The sequence below is a fragment of the Hibiscus syriacus genome, unplaced genomic scaffold, assembly GCF_006381635.1.
Source record: "Hibiscus syriacus cultivar Baekdansim isolate YM2019G1 unplaced genomic scaffold, ASM638163v2 tig00116962_pilon, whole genome shotgun sequence".
In the NCBI taxonomy this organism is placed as follows: Eukaryota; Viridiplantae; Streptophyta; class Magnoliopsida; order Malvales; family Malvaceae; genus Hibiscus; species Hibiscus syriacus.
Window position 1 is genome coordinate 1666435 of NW_024063488.1, and position 15647 is coordinate 1682081.

General features: G+C 32.5%; 2 protein-coding genes across 4 annotated transcripts; one reads left to right on the top strand and one right to left on the bottom strand.

Annotated features, from left to right (window-relative positions):
• Nucleotides 1–3770: 3770 nt before the first annotated feature.
• On the bottom strand, nt 3771–6689 carry LOC120190419 (protein JASON-like). 3 transcript variants are annotated; one of them, XM_039193502.1, is made up of 8 exons: nt 6522–6689; nt 6307–6355; nt 6101–6165; nt 5873–5943; nt 5575–5750; nt 5021–5463; nt 4852–4934; nt 3771–4103 (listed from the first exon to the last, which is right to left on the bottom strand). In XM_039193502.1, exons 1-8 carry the CDS (start codon nt 6600–6602, stop codon nt 3995–3997), a joined length of 1077 nt encoding a protein of 358 aa, XP_039049433.1. In that variant the 5' UTR covers nt 6603–6689; the 3' UTR covers nt 3771–3994. The 3 variants fall into 3 exon arrangements, with proteins under 3 accessions (XP_039049433.1, XP_039049432.1, XP_039049431.1); XM_039193501.1 differs by having other exon boundaries at nt 5873–6012; nt 6522–6688; XM_039193500.1 differs by having other exon boundaries at nt 5021–5750; nt 5873–6012; nt 6522–6688.
• A 1969-nt stretch (nt 6690–8658) lies between these two features.
• LOC120190167 (60S ribosomal protein L13-1-like) lies at nt 8659–11391 on the top strand. The gene is made up of 5 exons (XM_039193291.1): nt 8659–8692; nt 9857–9901; nt 10186–10319; nt 10890–11048; nt 11138–11391. Exons 1-5 carry the CDS (start codon nt 8659–8661, stop codon nt 11357–11359), a joined length of 594 nt encoding a protein of 197 aa, XP_039049222.1. The 3' UTR covers nt 11360–11391.
• The last annotated feature ends 4256 nt before the right edge of the window (nt 11392–15647 follow it).

A 15647-nucleotide genomic window follows, 5' to 3' on the forward strand; every position in this document is an offset into this window, starting at 1 on the left:
TTCTTAAGATCGATCTTCTTACTTTTCTGTACCTACGTGTAAATCACTTACACGCTAAGTCATAGACTTAGTGAGGCATATGAATATGATGATGATGTATTCCTTATAAATATGAACATGTAATCTATTCATTCAATGATATAACATTTAGCAATAATAATGCAATTACATTTGATAATTTTCTATAGCCCATGTACATTACTGAGAACTCAAGGTATTCGAGTAAATGAGGTTGTGCACTATGCTGTCACCACAGCTCGTATAAGTCCCACTGAGTGGCATATGAAATTTATCCCGAAGGACCTGTGAATTTGTCCCGAAGGACCTATGAGTTGTCCCGAAGGACCTATGAAACCCTCGACTCTTTGCATGCCAACTATACCTATAGTTCTCATATCGTATACTATGGGCATCATTCTTATATTTCATATGTTCCTGTGCTCATGTCACTTATCATAACACATATACATTTGAATTTATCACATATATCATTTATCAAATATGAGCATATATAGACCTTATGCATGTATCATAATAATTATCATATATGCATGTTCATAACTATTGTTCTATAAAAATCAACATAGGATTAGACTTATCACAAGTCTTATTCCATTGTACTACCCTTAAAATAGGCACTCACCTTGGCCTCGCTTTCGTTGTTTCAATCCTAACTCTTGATTGTTCCTGAATCGTTAGGCTCGATATCTACATAGTAATTCAATGATACTTATCAGTATAATAATTAATATATTCTAACCTATCATTCCTTAGACTCAGAGAAAATCCAATTTCATCCTTTAATGAAGGTATGCATCGATGCACTACTGATGCATCGGTGCATAAAATGCATTCGATGTTGTATTATTACTGGGATGCATCGATGCATGACTTATGCATCGATGCACTTATTGCATTCGATGTTTCTATTTTAAAAGCGTGCATCGATGCATTACAAATGCATCGATACACCTTCAAATAATTTCTGGGTTTTAAACTTGTGCATCGATGCACTATGCAATGTGCATCGATGCACTCTGCCCAGAATCCTCTTTTATGCCCGAAAATCCACTCTTTTCAGCTTAATACCTCATATATCCCCTTTCTTATTTCCTAACTTGCATACTCTTACTTAAACTAATTATTATCCATTAAATACTTCTAAAACTTAGAAATCTAATTCTCCATGTAGAATTTAAGAATCTAACCCAAATTCCAACATGTTCTAATTTGAATTCTAACACCTCATACTTCTTAGTTAGCTTGATGACAAGTCAAAAATCTTATTCAACCTTCAAAAACTCATCCATATCAAAATTTCATCTAAAAACTCATTTTCCAAATCTATCTCTAAAACACTTATCTTGTTGTCTTAATGTCATATAAGCTTTCCTTTAGCTTATATAACATCCAAACTTCAATTTTCAAGTTAAAAATCAAAGAAACTACCAAGGTTCAGATTCTTACCTTAAACTTGGGTCTTCACGTTTGGAAGAAGAGAAGAGTAAAGATAAGAAAGAAGGAAGAAGAGATGAGAGGATTCTGGAAACATTTGTTTCCTACTAATGCCCCACGTGGGTTATAATATAGCCTAAAAAAATTTTAATTATTATTCCTTGCAAATGACCATTTTGTCCTTAAATTCATTTCATATTTACTAACAATTATTTTTACTTTAATCACCAAATTCTGAATGTTTACAATTTAGTCACTAACCTGTCATTTAGGATGTTACAGGTTCTGAACCGATTGGAACGGATTTTTTAAAAAATTAGGTTCGGGTCGGATTCGAGTTTAGGGTAAAAAATACTAAACCCGAAAAAAATATAATTTTATCTTATATATATATAAATAATTACAATAATATCCCTTTATATATTATTTTTTCAATTAAATTACTATTTTTATTGAATAAAAATACTTTTTTATTATTATTATTTCAGGTCTAGTCAAGTTCAGATTTTATCTCAAAAAGTCAGGTTGGATTCGAGTCAGTGGAAGGTATATATTTTTCAGGTCGGGTAGATGATGTAAAATTTTCAGATCGGGTCGGGTTGGCCCAATCCCGACTCATGCCCATCCTAGATGAGTCTGTAAAAGAAGAGAAAGTTGGATTTCACGTGGATTTTCTTTATTTAAAGTTAAAGAGTTGATCGGTCAATTCAATGGGTTCTCTAACATAAAGATCAACATTTCCAGATAAATAGTTAACGGGCCACATAAGATTTCTGTCAATCGCATTAATGGATGTCAATGTCAAAGAATCGATTTATTATAAAACGATAATATTAATGATCAAATTGTTAGTTTTAAAATTTTAGTAAGAAAAATAAAAATTACTCAAATATTAATGACTATTTATATAATTTACCTATTTCTATATTTACAAATGTGCATTATTTCGTTGTAATATAGTGGTTTAATTTGATTAAAATTGGTTTTGAGGAAAATCATTGTTAACGTATAATAATATTGTAATCAAAATTAGGATATTCATTGTTTGTAATAATAATTTTAAATAATAGTAAATTCATTTCTTCATTTTTTTATAGTTTAATGTAAAATTAAGTGTCTAAACTATACCTAAACTATTTAGTTGTCTGAATCGTAACTGTCGTTAAATTTATTTGTTATCTCAAACGTGTAAAGCATATAATTTTTTAAAAAAAGTTATTTTAAAAAAATCAAATATTTTTGAAATAATAAAAAAATATCAAAATCCCAAAAACCCTAATTTCAATTCCCTCACCACACTGGTTGCTACAACCACTGCCAATCGATTGAAATCTCGACGACATCCGACCGTCCGAACACCCAACAGCCAAACCCCCATGATTCAAACGACGTTTGTAACAAAAAAATGAACAATTGTAGCAATTTATTGATTTCGACTAAGGGCAATGATCACAACGATTCAAACGATGATTCCTCATGTCATTGGTTGGAACCCAATTAGATGAAGTGGCCGATTGAAAAGGGCAACAACCAAGGCAATATTGATGATGACCGATTTGGGTAAAGGGGTTTAGAAATAGGGTTTTTAGAGTTTTATTTTTTTAGATTTAAGAAAAACTTGGGTTTTTTCATAAATAAATTTTATTTTTTAAAAAAATTAAATTTTTATAAGTCTGATACATATCACTTAATGGTCGAATTTAACGACAGACTTCTAAAAATATATTATTAGAAATGTTAAACACCTATTTTTAACAAAAAATTCTTTAAACAACTAAAATTAACTTTATATATACTTAGCGTATTTTTTACATTAAGCCTTTTTCTATTTAGGTAAACGACTAATCATGAAATACAATGGTTAAGATTGAAGATCCAATCATCTACATAACTGAATAATGAGGTGAGCAAGATGGTTATGTACAATATTTTAGATTTTACAAAATTGAACCAAGTAAATATTCAAATCAAAATCTATAATAAATATCTATTTGATTTTTAAATCTTTAAATTTATATAATATCTTTTAATTATATCGTATCTATAATAAAAATAATTTAAAATTAAATAAAATTAAATATTCGAACCCTGATGTCAATTGAAAAGTTTACTAACAAATTCACATAGGAGTCGTAAATATCAACTAAAATTAACTATAGAGATAACTTTCTAGCTTGCCTCTTGTAATCTGGTAAGACGAATGGTGTTAACGGTTTTCCTCATTCTAACAGAATAAAACTGTAAAACCTCTCTTGAAGAAAATCTATATATATATAGTTTTAAGGACAATTTGATGCAACTTTGATAGAAAACTGTGTATATACCATGGTGACAAGTATTACAAAATAACCATTGATATACAGTTGAAGCAAATCCCAATCCAACTGAGCATGATTCCCAAGAAAAGGACCGCTCAAGACAAACCAGCCATGATATTTCAAGAATTTAAACCCTTGTTTCAGGTTTAAAAAGGCTCAATTACATCTATGCTAATTAAATATGAAAATGAGATTCAAACGAAAAATAACAGTGCTAATCATCAGAATGAAATAACTGACTTGGAATGTGGAGAATGTCTCAGCTGAGACAGAGCAGTGTCGCTTTCATCGTTCTCGTCAAAAGCCATCGGTGTTCGGTTAACATGATTCCTGTAATTAAAATAGGCCATCAGAATTGGTTTGATGCCAAGTTTAAACAGTTGGTAATTAATTGAATTATTTCAACTTCCATCTGAAGAATAGATAGGAATTCTGCTTGTCAGAATCTGTCAAATACGTTGGAACTTCATCTACAATGTTCCAGGAAAAAGGTCGCCCTCAACAAACTTGTTTAACATGAAGCCATAACTTCACTCTGTTTACATTTTCCAACAACGGGGTCAAAGATGTAGATATCCAACCTAAGTGTGACCCCAAAAATAGTTCATATCAAAAGTAGGTAAATGCTTGAGCAACAAGTTTTGGTTATATTATAGAGGGTTATACTTTGTTCCTTTGGAACTAACTAGTACTAGTGTTTCAACAATTTTATAGGAACCGTGTTGTATGCATGTTACTGTAATATTAACTATATTTTCTTAGACTATTGACAACGCACACACCTACAGACGCAGCTGCTCGAACTCAGAACCTTTGAAGAACAACACTCCCCTTTACCACTGAAGTCACTCAATGGGTTCAATTACATATATATTTATATATGATGGGTTAGGCCTCCATATTTCAAGTGTATAAGAAAAAGCAATTTTATACAGTGAATGACACTACTAACTAGACCAGGTACTTTTCTATGAAGAGGCTGAGGTAATTAGAAACTTAGCCGCTGTCCATCGATTTACAAACAAAATAAAATAGCATCATAGACAATGAATGCAGCAAGCAAAAATGATAAACATACCTCTGAGAGATGAGACTCTCGTCAGACAGTGCCTTTTCCAGCCTCTCTTCAAATGAAGTTGCATGCCAACTCACTTTCTGATCCTGAAAACAGGACGAGATCCATCAAGCAGAGATCTAAACTGCAAGTACAATACGCATCAAGAAAAATATATATAAATAAAATCAACCTCCTTGTATTTATTAGTTGAATTTGGGATTCCATTCCCATCCCACCATTTGGGTGAGAAGCGCGAAGATTTATCCTCATTCCAGTGAGCAGCAACCATACCGATGATGGGCCTGTCCACAAGGGTTTTACCAGAAGGAGGGATTTTGCTAGAAGTAGCCTGAAGATTTCTAATATGATCATCAATGGTATACTGTTTTGGCTTGAACCAAGAAGACAAGCTTCCTTCCTCTTCTGGCTCTTTCATCAGAGAAGTTTGTTTTACTCCAACCTTGGGTGTGGCTTCTTCCGGTCGTTCAGGCGATTCTTTCAGCTCTTCAAATATCTCTTTTGAGCTAAATGTCTCTTCCTTCTTTGCATTCAACAGAACGGCATTCTCAACTGGATTCAAAACCGAATGAACATCTTCAGACCTGATACGAATCTTCCCATTTGAGGGAAAAGCTGTTCCAGGGGTTTGCATTTCATCAGAAAGTTTTAATGGGGTTGTATTTGGCGAGGGCTTCGATGCACTTTGAGAAGCTAGTAATTCAAGTTGTTTTGTATTTTGATCACCATATTTAGAAGAAGAAGAAGCATCAGATTCGCATTCAAAGCGCACAGACTTGTTCCTTCCGTGAGCTGAAGTTGGTTCAATATCAATTTTAACAGCTTTATCAACAGTAATCGTTTCACTGCCTTCAGTAGAATCAACGGAGAAACTCCCAATGTTTGCGGCATTTGATATACAACTACAACAGAAACAGCACCAGTCAATTGTCAAGCAGACTCACAAGATCAAACAATTAATTTAAGGCGGAATTAATTCAATTCATTCAACAAAATACCCAAAACAGAACTTAAAATTTATAACCTGTTTGGTATATTGTCCGGGGAATCTGACCTCGTCACCAAGACCTCGGAAAGTTTGATAGGAGTTGGCGGCTGATGATGTTGCTTATCCAGCTGAAACTTATCAGTGGACGTGTTTGACAGCGAGGAATGACATTTTGCCTACGAGAGGGGAAAGTTTCGAGTTGGTAAGCAGTCGCATGAACATACAAAATAACCAATATATATAAAAAAATATCCATGAACATACCTCATCCTTGAGATCTTTGTCATTTTTTTGTGACCTTAAATCATGGGATGGATAATCTCCTCTGTCTTTTAGAACAGAGACAAGATAATAAAATTTAAATGATTCCATTTCAATCAAGGGAAAAATAAAATTTGAGGGGGGGGGGGGGGATTTTGAAGTTAGCTAATTCGACTTATGAGCTACACAATTGTTTACGTTTATTTTACCTTCGTCAAGAAAGAGAGACGATAATCGGTTTCCTGAAACTGAATGTTCCTTCTTAGCCTAACAAACAAAAACAAATACAAAAAAAGAGCTTTGTTCAAGTTTCCTTCACTTCAGCAATATAATAGGCAAGGTAAGAAAGCGTTATTTGCACTGAATTTTCACAGGAACCAAACAGAGGAGCGAGGAAACTGAAAAAGAAAATTGAAAAACTTACGGCGGGTTTGGAAGAGGGGGAGACGAGGTGAGGGCGGGAGCCACGGTCTCTGACGCGAAGGCAGGCGAAGAAACATCCCATGGCTCTGCAAACAAGCGTCAGATCAAGAAAACTCACCACAAAGTCATGTTGATCCAGGAGATCCAAATATCGGTTTCCTTCTTCTTTGTTTTTGAAGATTTAGCAGGGACGGCAAGAGTTGTTGGGTCGTTTTTTGAATTTTGAAATACAACAATACGAGGGAAAGATGATTTATTTATGTATTACTACGCCTATAATATTTACTAGAAAACCAATCAGACGCTTCAGCTTTTTATCTCCTCGGCGATTTTAAGAGTGGCACGTGTGACTGTCCTTGATTACGAAATGCCCTCCCGTTTTGTTTGAAGGAATGTCTGTTCATTACCATTTTTTTACTCCTCCCTCCTAATTTGTCTTTTCTAACTCTTTTTCTTCTAATTTAGGGTTTACTTCTAATTTACTTTTATGTAACTAAGTATTTGAGATTTTTTATACAAAAATAAAAGTAGCTAATTTTATTAAGAAAAAAATATATTTAAATTTATAATTAAGATTTATAGTTATAATTGTAAACTAAATACATAATTAAAATATCTTTATAACTATTAATATAAGAAATTAGTCATTTGATATCGTATAAGGACTATACAAAGGAGAAGTTGAAAAACTCATCTAAAAAGATTCAAACATAAGATAAACACGAACAAATCTGACTGTTACGACAAATGAATCACAACAAAAGATTAAAATATTGAATGATCATCAACAAACGCAAATCATATCTAAGCATCGTGAAAAAACTATTTACGAATGTTAGTTGCGTATCCAAATCTACATAATAAGAAAGATCAACATGATAACAAATGAGTGTCATCTTGATCAATGACGATGTCAAATCTAACTTAGGAAAAATAAACAATAAGAATGATCAAATGATAAAAAAAAATACCAAAGACAGAAAAAAAATGTTACATAAATATATATTTATTAAAAATAAAAGAAAAATAATGCTGTAGGATAAAAATAAATAAATTAATAACAACCATTAATACCAAATCTGATATTGTCATTTGTCCAATCAAAGATAAGGAAAAAAAAGGGAAACAAAGGACAAGTTTAAATAGCAATATGATACATAAAAGCTAAATGAACTAGAATAATTTAACTACGGTTTAAAATATTTTTGAATATATATATATAGACATAATGTAAATAAGATAAAAATATAATAGTACATATATTTATTTAAAAATATTTTTAAATAAAATTTTATATAATTAATAAAAGTTAATGTATTTTAATCTTTTCCCGCTTGTATTTTGGTTTTCTTTAAAATAAAACGAAGACACAATATTAAAAAGTTTTAAGTCTTTTTATCAATAGAGATTGGTTTGAGTGGTAAGCAATTTGATATCGCTTAAGCAAGTTCTTGAGTTTGAGTATTTATGTATGCAGAAAATCTTTGTTGAGAGACTTACTCACCAAAGTCAGATGTGCAACGCGGATCAATCCGGATTAATTAAGGCGAAACATTGAAACTGAGAGTGTATATATATATATATATATATTGCAGTTTGAAGTATAGCTACATATGTGATTTTCAACATTGGTATCTAAGAAAAAAATGTGAATTTATAAATTTATTATTAGATTAAGTAATATTTTTTATTTGATTTCATTTATATTATATTTTATATAATGTAATTTAAGAAGAATATGGATTTATATATAGAGAGATTTATGATATAGTGTTGATGGGAATAAGTTGATCGCGTCAACTATTATCAAACCATTTATTCTGGTTTGGACAAATAATAATACTAGTGAGATAACATATGTTAATCGATATGTAAAAGTGAGGAAAATATGGGAGTCTATATGGAGAAGATGGTGGGGAGAGATTCCTATTGTCAGTTGTGACTAAGAGGTATTTATAATGACCCTAATTAGTGGTGTCAAGCGTAAAATAATTATGACTTCTCGTAGGTTAATGAGATAAATAAATATGATTGTTATATTTTAGATTCCTCTCTGATAGGTCACATTGACATGTCAAGAGTCTTATCTATGTGCGGTTACTAGTTCGAAAGTCGTGATATTATTGTATTTGGAGTAGATGGGTTTTTTGGAGGCTCTAGTAATTCAAAGAGGTTTGAATCTTTGAATATATGGTCTCTAAGAGCTTGGTTAATGGATTTTGGAGGTTAAATCTGAATGTATAGTCATATTTTAAATAATTTATTCAAATTATTCGATTTAAGAAAAAATGATATATTCCTAAAATATTTGTATTATTTTTTACATTAAAATTATAAATTGTATACATTTAAATAATTCTTTCAACATAGATTTTAATTTTTATTATATTTGTGTTGCCATTCATATTAGCTACATTAGATTTTTATTAATTTTATCATTATATTATATTTGTATTATATTTTAATTCATCCATATTTTACATAGTTTATCATATTGATTATATTTATCATATTGATTATATTTCTATTTCTTATTAATGTTAGGTAAGTATAATGCAATTCAAAGATAACTTTAAAGAATAATAACAAAATTCTTTTACTATCGAGTTGGTTTAGTTCGTGCTATTACACTTCCAATTCTAAATTTATATATTCAACAATGTATCCATATAATTAATAAAAATATTACATTCAAAATTTATTTTTATTTTTTCAAAGTATAGGGAGGGGTAGTCTAATATCAGGATAAAGTATATAAATGGTCTATAATAATAGAATATTATTTTATTGAATCATTCGACTATTAAAAGTTACAAAATGATCCTCCGATTATATGACGTTACTTTGTTAAATCATTCGACTATTAAAAGTTACAAAACGGTCACCTGACTATTCATTAAGTTCAAAAATTGTCATTTTCACTAAAAAAATTGATGGTAGTCTGAGTTAGACATTAACCTATTAACTTAGATATGATAAAATATGATCTTAAAAGACTATCATATCTCACTCAACATGTTAACATCTAGCTCAGACAATTGTTAATTTTTTAACGAAAAAGACAAGTTTAGAACATAATGAATAGTTAGGGTACTATTTTATAACTTTTAATGATCGAGAGATTCAATAAAATAATATTTTCTCGTTAGGATACTATTTGTGTACTTTACCCCTAATATTATATATATATCAACATTTCAGCCTATTTATTTTAGCCCATCCGAGTTCCAGGTTACATGAATTGACCGTCGTATAAAAAAACAACCCGCTTATAAATAAGCAGTTGTCTAAAATCCCCTAGAAAGATAGCTAGGGGGTTCATCTTGCATTAACGAGTCGCGACGATCTTCTTCTGTATCTTCTATTCACCTCCAACCAAAGGTGCTTATCTTCTTTCTCGTCAAATTTTTTTCTCCCGTTCTATCATTTTGTTTGATTTTTAAACTAAAATTACAAGTAAGTCATGGTCAAGCACAACAATGTTATTCCAAATGTTCAGTTTAAGAAGCACTGGTAGAACTATGTGAAAACTTGGTTTAACCAGCCAGCAAGAAAGGCTAGAAGAAGAAGAATTGGTGGATTTTCTTTTCTTTATTGATGAATTCCCATGTTTTTTTGAATGATTGGAATTGGTCTGTTATTAATTGGATTTGGGATTTTTGCAGCAAGGCAAAAGAAGGCAGTAAGGATCTTTCCAAGGCCTACTGCTGGACCTCTTCGTCCGATTGTCCATGGCCAGACTTTGAAGTACAACTTGAAGTTGAGAGCTGGCAAGGGTTTCACTCTCGAAGAGCTTAAGGTTTGATATTTTCTCTTTTCAATTTACTTTACACGGTTTTTTTGTTATGTTTTGAAGCACTTGATCTCTCTCTTAGGCGTAGTTTTTGTTCTTGTTTTAGTTGTAGATTAGACTTTTTGATAAATTTCATAGCAACAGGTTGTTGTACAAAATTGCTTGAATATTGTCATGAAAATAAATTGTTTGAATAAGGTGCGCCAGAAATTATTCAAAATCTAGGGTGATTGCTACAGTAATTGAATAATTTACCAGGACTACAAGGTGATTTTATTATCTGGATGCAGGTAACCCAAAGGGCGATGCAGAGGAGCAGAAATTGCCATGTGATCATGGCGAGTTTTTCTGTTATTTGTAACAATCATCTTAGATCATGGAATAAATTCTGTTGCACCTTATTCAAGCAATTTTTGTACCACAATATTCAATCATTTTTTACCAGGTAGCAGTAATTTGAGGTGGTGGAAGAAACATTTTGGTTATCTGACCTGTGATTACTAATCATTATTGTCTACAACGTTTATGAACAAGCAAAATCTGTTGTAATTTTTCACCCACTGGTTCTTTTGTCAGGCTGTTGGTATTTCAAAGAAACTTGCACCCACAATCGGTATTGCTATCGATCATCGCTGTAAGAACAGATCTCTTGAAGGTTTTCAAGCCAATGTTCAGAGGCTTAAGACCTACAAGGCCAAACTTGTTGTCTTCCCAAGATGCCCTTGCAAGTTCAAGGTAATTTTCATTAGGTCTGCAGTGATTAAAACATGAAATACCTCTTAGTATGTTGTTTATGACATTGTTTTTGCTTTTTGTTCATGTAGTCTGGTGATTCTACTGCTGAAGAGCTTTCAACTGCATCCCAAGTCCACGGACCGTATATGTCTATTTCTCTTGAGAAGCCTTCGGTTGAGCTTGTGAAGGTCACGGAAGAGATGAAGTCGTTCAAGGCCTATAACAAGCTGCGCGTGGAACAAATGAACGAGCGCCACATTGGTGCCAAATTGAAGAAGGCCGCCGAGGCAGAGAAAGAAGATAAGAAGTAAGTTTTGCCATTTGGCTTTTGTCCAAAATGACTTGTTAAAGACGGTAGGCTTTTTGTTTTCAACTGCAATTTTAAAACGTTGGTATATGTTTGTGATCATGTTTTTCAATTTATTAAATTGATAAGATTCATGCAATACCCTTGTATACTAAGATGATTTAATTTATTTCGATGTTGTGTTAATGGTTAATAGGTACACTGCTTAACATAATCTGGACTGATTTATGTGCTTAATCTAGATGCTATAAGTTTTTATTATTCTGAATTATCTATGGGCATAATATATTATTGGAAAGGATAATAACAAATTAAATATCATTATTTTTTTTCTGAAGGAAGTATCGACATTTTATTAACCGAATCAAATATCATACATAATATAATACATTGGTTTTAAGGAGCAGAAGGGAAGGGAAAATCCTTTTATCCAACTCGAAATAGTATAGCGGATTCAAGTAACACTTGAGTTCCAACAGTTTGGGAATGTTTCTGGTTTCATAAATATATTTGTTGGCATATAAGCATTCTCAACAAGTGAAATTTGACTGAAAAATCACGTTAGAAAATGATTTATTCACCCAAACTAAAAGGTTGTCATTTTAGAATGAATTCTACTTGAATAACAAAATTTATTAGAACACTCATTAACTGATAATTTTTTAAATGTTAATATTTTTTCTACAATGCAATATAATTATGAAATTTTTATGATCTATGAAACTGATGGAATGTTGACAATAGTATACGCAATCATGGTTCTATAATGCAAAAGCTCTCTTTGCTTCTCCATTAGATGTATTGGACCAAGAGCATATATCACTTCATATCTCTCTCGCAATCTTCCCTTAATGTAACACCCCAAAATACGGGTTAGTGACTAAATTGTAAAACTTCAGAATTTGGTGATTAAAGTAGAATAATTGGATAATTCAATGATTTACCTGGAAGGATTGTTAGTAATTATTAAAGGAATTAAAGGACAAAATAGTCATTTAGCATGAAAGATATTTCCCCAATATTATGAATGAATCACGTGGGGGTGGGGGAAAGAATTATCTGAAAACTCTTTCTTCTTCCTTCCTTTTTCTCCCAACCGTGGAAGCTAGGCAAAGGTAAGGGTTTTCTGATTTGTTGGTTATTTGTTAAATTAAAGGTTAGGTTTTAATCATTAGATGAAAACTAAGCTTAAGGAAAGCTTAAGTTGTCTTATAATCAAAAGATGAAGAAGTTATAAGAGATTTAAGAAAACGAGTTTTTATATGAAATCATGGAAAAGAGTTGATAAGTTGAATTTGAAGTTAAATTTGACTTGTCATCATGCTAATTAAGGAATATAAAGTGTTAAAATTGTATTTAGAACATATTGAAATTGGAGTATGATTCTTGAATTACATATGAAGGACAGGATTTTGAAGTTATAGATGATTTTCATGGATATAAGTTGGTTTAAGTAATGGTAGTTGAGTTTAATGACATGATAGGGGTTTAAAATAGAAGAATTAAGTGAAGAATTGATGATTTTTGGGGTTAAAATACAATTTATGGGTAGAGGGAACTGATACCCTATGAATGGGAATCGATTCCCCCTCTTGGACGAAAAATTCCATAATGTCCAGGGGGTATCGATTCCCCTGGGGGGGAATCGATTCCCCCCTAAATGAAAAAATGGAATTTGATTCATTAAACCGATTTAAGTTATTAACATCAAGTTTAAAGTTTAGGCTTCTGATAGTTGTTTTGAAATGATATATTTATGTAGATATTGAGCCTAAACAAGTTCCGGAATAATCAAAGGATTATAATCGAATCAAAGCAAGGCTAAGGTGAGTGCAATTTTAATTGTACTTATATTATTGAACGAACATTGGCTTGCGATGAGCCAATGATGGAGTTACTACGGTAAGAAGTGACTCCTAAAATGTTATTTGATATGTGATTCTTATATGTACATGAATACATGATATGCATAAACATAAGAGCATGAAACATAAGATATATGATATGATATACATGATTATATGCATATGTGATATATGCTATGAGATATGATCAATGTGAAATGAAATAAGCTATGTGAATATATGAAATGACATATGAATATGCAATATGTGATATGATATGAAATATATGGTTACACATACATGTGGTATGTGACAGAAGAGAAAGAACAAGTGATGAGAAATATATTCAAAATAAATGCCCATAGTATATGATACGAGAGCTATAGGTGTAGTTGGCATGCCAAGAGTCGAGGGTATTGTAGTCCTTCGGGACGTAGTGGTCCTTCGGGACATATATAGCAGTCCTTCGGGACGAATACTGAACAAATGTTCGGTGCCCCATGAGGGAATTTATACGAGCTGTGGTGACAGCATTAGTGCACAACCTCAATGTACTCACATACCTCTATTCTCAATAATATACATGGGCAACAACAACAACAATTGAAATATAAATTAAAGTGAAAGTGATGCAAAAAGGTAAGTTTCATGTGTGCATGACTTGATTATATATGTCATAGGAAATATATCCATGCATATTGAAATATCATGATCAAATGGTAAGAATGCATTTTAATGAATCTACTGTTACATGTTTATTTATTTCCTCACTAAGTCTATGACTTAGCGTGTAAGTGATTTACACGTAGGTACCAAGAAACGTGAAGAGCAAGAATAGAAGTGGCAAGGACAATATTATTACTAGAAGATCAAATCAGAAGTAATTGACAAAGTATGTATTTTGTTGTGTATAGAGTGTTGGCATGTAATAAGTCGTTAATTATGAACACTCTGATCGAGTTTGTATTTTGTGGACTCTTTTATGTAAATTAAAGTATTTTGTTTTAAACCAAGTTTTAAATTCCCCGGGGTTTTTCTTTAAGTGTCAAGGTTTGAAAAGTCAATGTGACACCTCATACTCGTATTCGGGTCGGGTACGGGTTGGGGTGTTACAGTTAATGGCATTAGAGCTAAAGTTTAGTCGATTCTTGGCATAAACCGGAGTCTTGAGTGTTTTATAAGGTATACATGCCAACAAAATAGTGAAAACTTCTGATCTAATAGAATAGTAAGTATACTGTTGTGCTAATAGAACTATATGATTGTATTTTTATAGATGTCCGGACAAGGTAGTTCTAGAAATGAAGTGGGAGATGATATACCCGCTGAAAGTAGTAATTCACCTGCCCTGGCCAGGCAGAGTGAAGAATAGACACCCTCTGGAGTTCATGTGAATGATCAAGATGTATTCTTTAGAACTTTAGACGTGGTATTGACGCGTTTTCAACCTCCTGTTACTTCAACTCCAAAAATGAATGTTGCGAAAGAGTTGAAAGGATTAGGAGCTCCAGAGTTTAGAGGGGAAGCCGATGAAGGTCCTGTTACTGCGGACCTTTGGCTTAATGACGTGAAGGTCATGCTTACGGGACTTCATTGTTCCGATGCTGAGAAGCTAGATGGAGTAATTTCCTTGTTGAGAGGACAAGCAAGGATCTGGTGGACCAATGTTACATTGAGGATGACTAACACCCAAGTAACTTGGTCATTGTTTTTAGAAGAATTCAAACATAAGTACATCGGAGATCAATTTGTTCGTCAAATAAAGCAAGAGTTCATGAATCTGAAGCAATGGAATAACACTGTATATGAGTACGAGTGTGAATTCAATAAGTTGAGTCGCTTTGCTGCCGAGCTTGTTCCTACTGAGAAGGATGCTTGTGAGTGGTTCGTAGAGGGGTTACGTCCTCGGTTGAAGGAGATGTTGATTGTATTGAATCTATCCTCGTTTCAAGAGGTAATCAATCGTGCCAAAGCTTTAGAAAGAGCTCATAATGAGAGATTTAAAAATTCAAGGACTCAAACAGTCAAGAGAACGGGTGCTTCTTCGAGTTCTGCACCGTCAAAAAGAGGCAGAGATGATGGTTCTCGACCTCAAGCTAGATCGGAGTCAGTGGTATCCTCAGCTAGAGGATCAAATCCGATGAGAGGCAGACAAACTCAATCAGCAGGATCTGGAGCTCGGAGATTTAACCAGAGTCAAGACAGACAATGCCAACATTGTGGAAAGAATCATTATGGGATATGTAGAAGGATTTATGGAGCTTGCTTTAGATGTGGGGAGACTAGACATTTTGTTCGGGATTATCCTAGAGTAGTCGATGAATCTGCACAGCCAGAGAGGTCTATTTCTACAGGCCAAAGGGGAAGAGGTAGAGGCAGAGGAAGAAATCAGTCAGAGTCCTCTGCTCAACAAGAGATACGTTCCACTGCTCGAGTATATAATCTCAG

What these genes read in the sequence shown, in the direction of transcription:
- LOC120190419 (XM_039193500.1), bottom strand. Translation starts at nt 6,602, where the DNA reads ATGGGATGTTTCTTCGCCTGCCTTCGCGTCAGAGACCGTGGCTCCCGC. An exon ending in CCCCCTCTTCCAAACCCGCC is followed by an intron (nt 6,356 to 6,521) that starts GTAAGTTTTTCA and finishes TAGGCTAAGAAG; the next exon opens with GAACATTCAGTTTCAGGAAA. An exon ending in GAGAGTCTCATCTCTCAGAG is followed by an intron (nt 4,104 to 4,851) that starts GTATGTTTATCA and finishes TTTTAATTACAG; the next exon opens with GAATCATGTTAACCGAACAC.
- LOC120190167 (XM_039193291.1), top strand. Translation starts at nt 8,659, where the DNA reads ATGGGTTTTTTGGAGGCTCTAGTAATTCAAAGAG. An exon ending in GGCTCTAGTAATTCAAAGAG is followed by an intron (nt 8,693 to 9,856) that starts GTTTGAATCTTT and finishes TGCATTAACGAG; the next exon opens with TCGCGACGATCTTCTTCTGT. An exon ending in GATGCCCTTGCAAGTTCAAG is followed by an intron (nt 11,049 to 11,137) that starts GTAATTTTCATT and finishes TTGTTCATGTAG; the next exon opens with TCTGGTGATTCTACTGCTGA.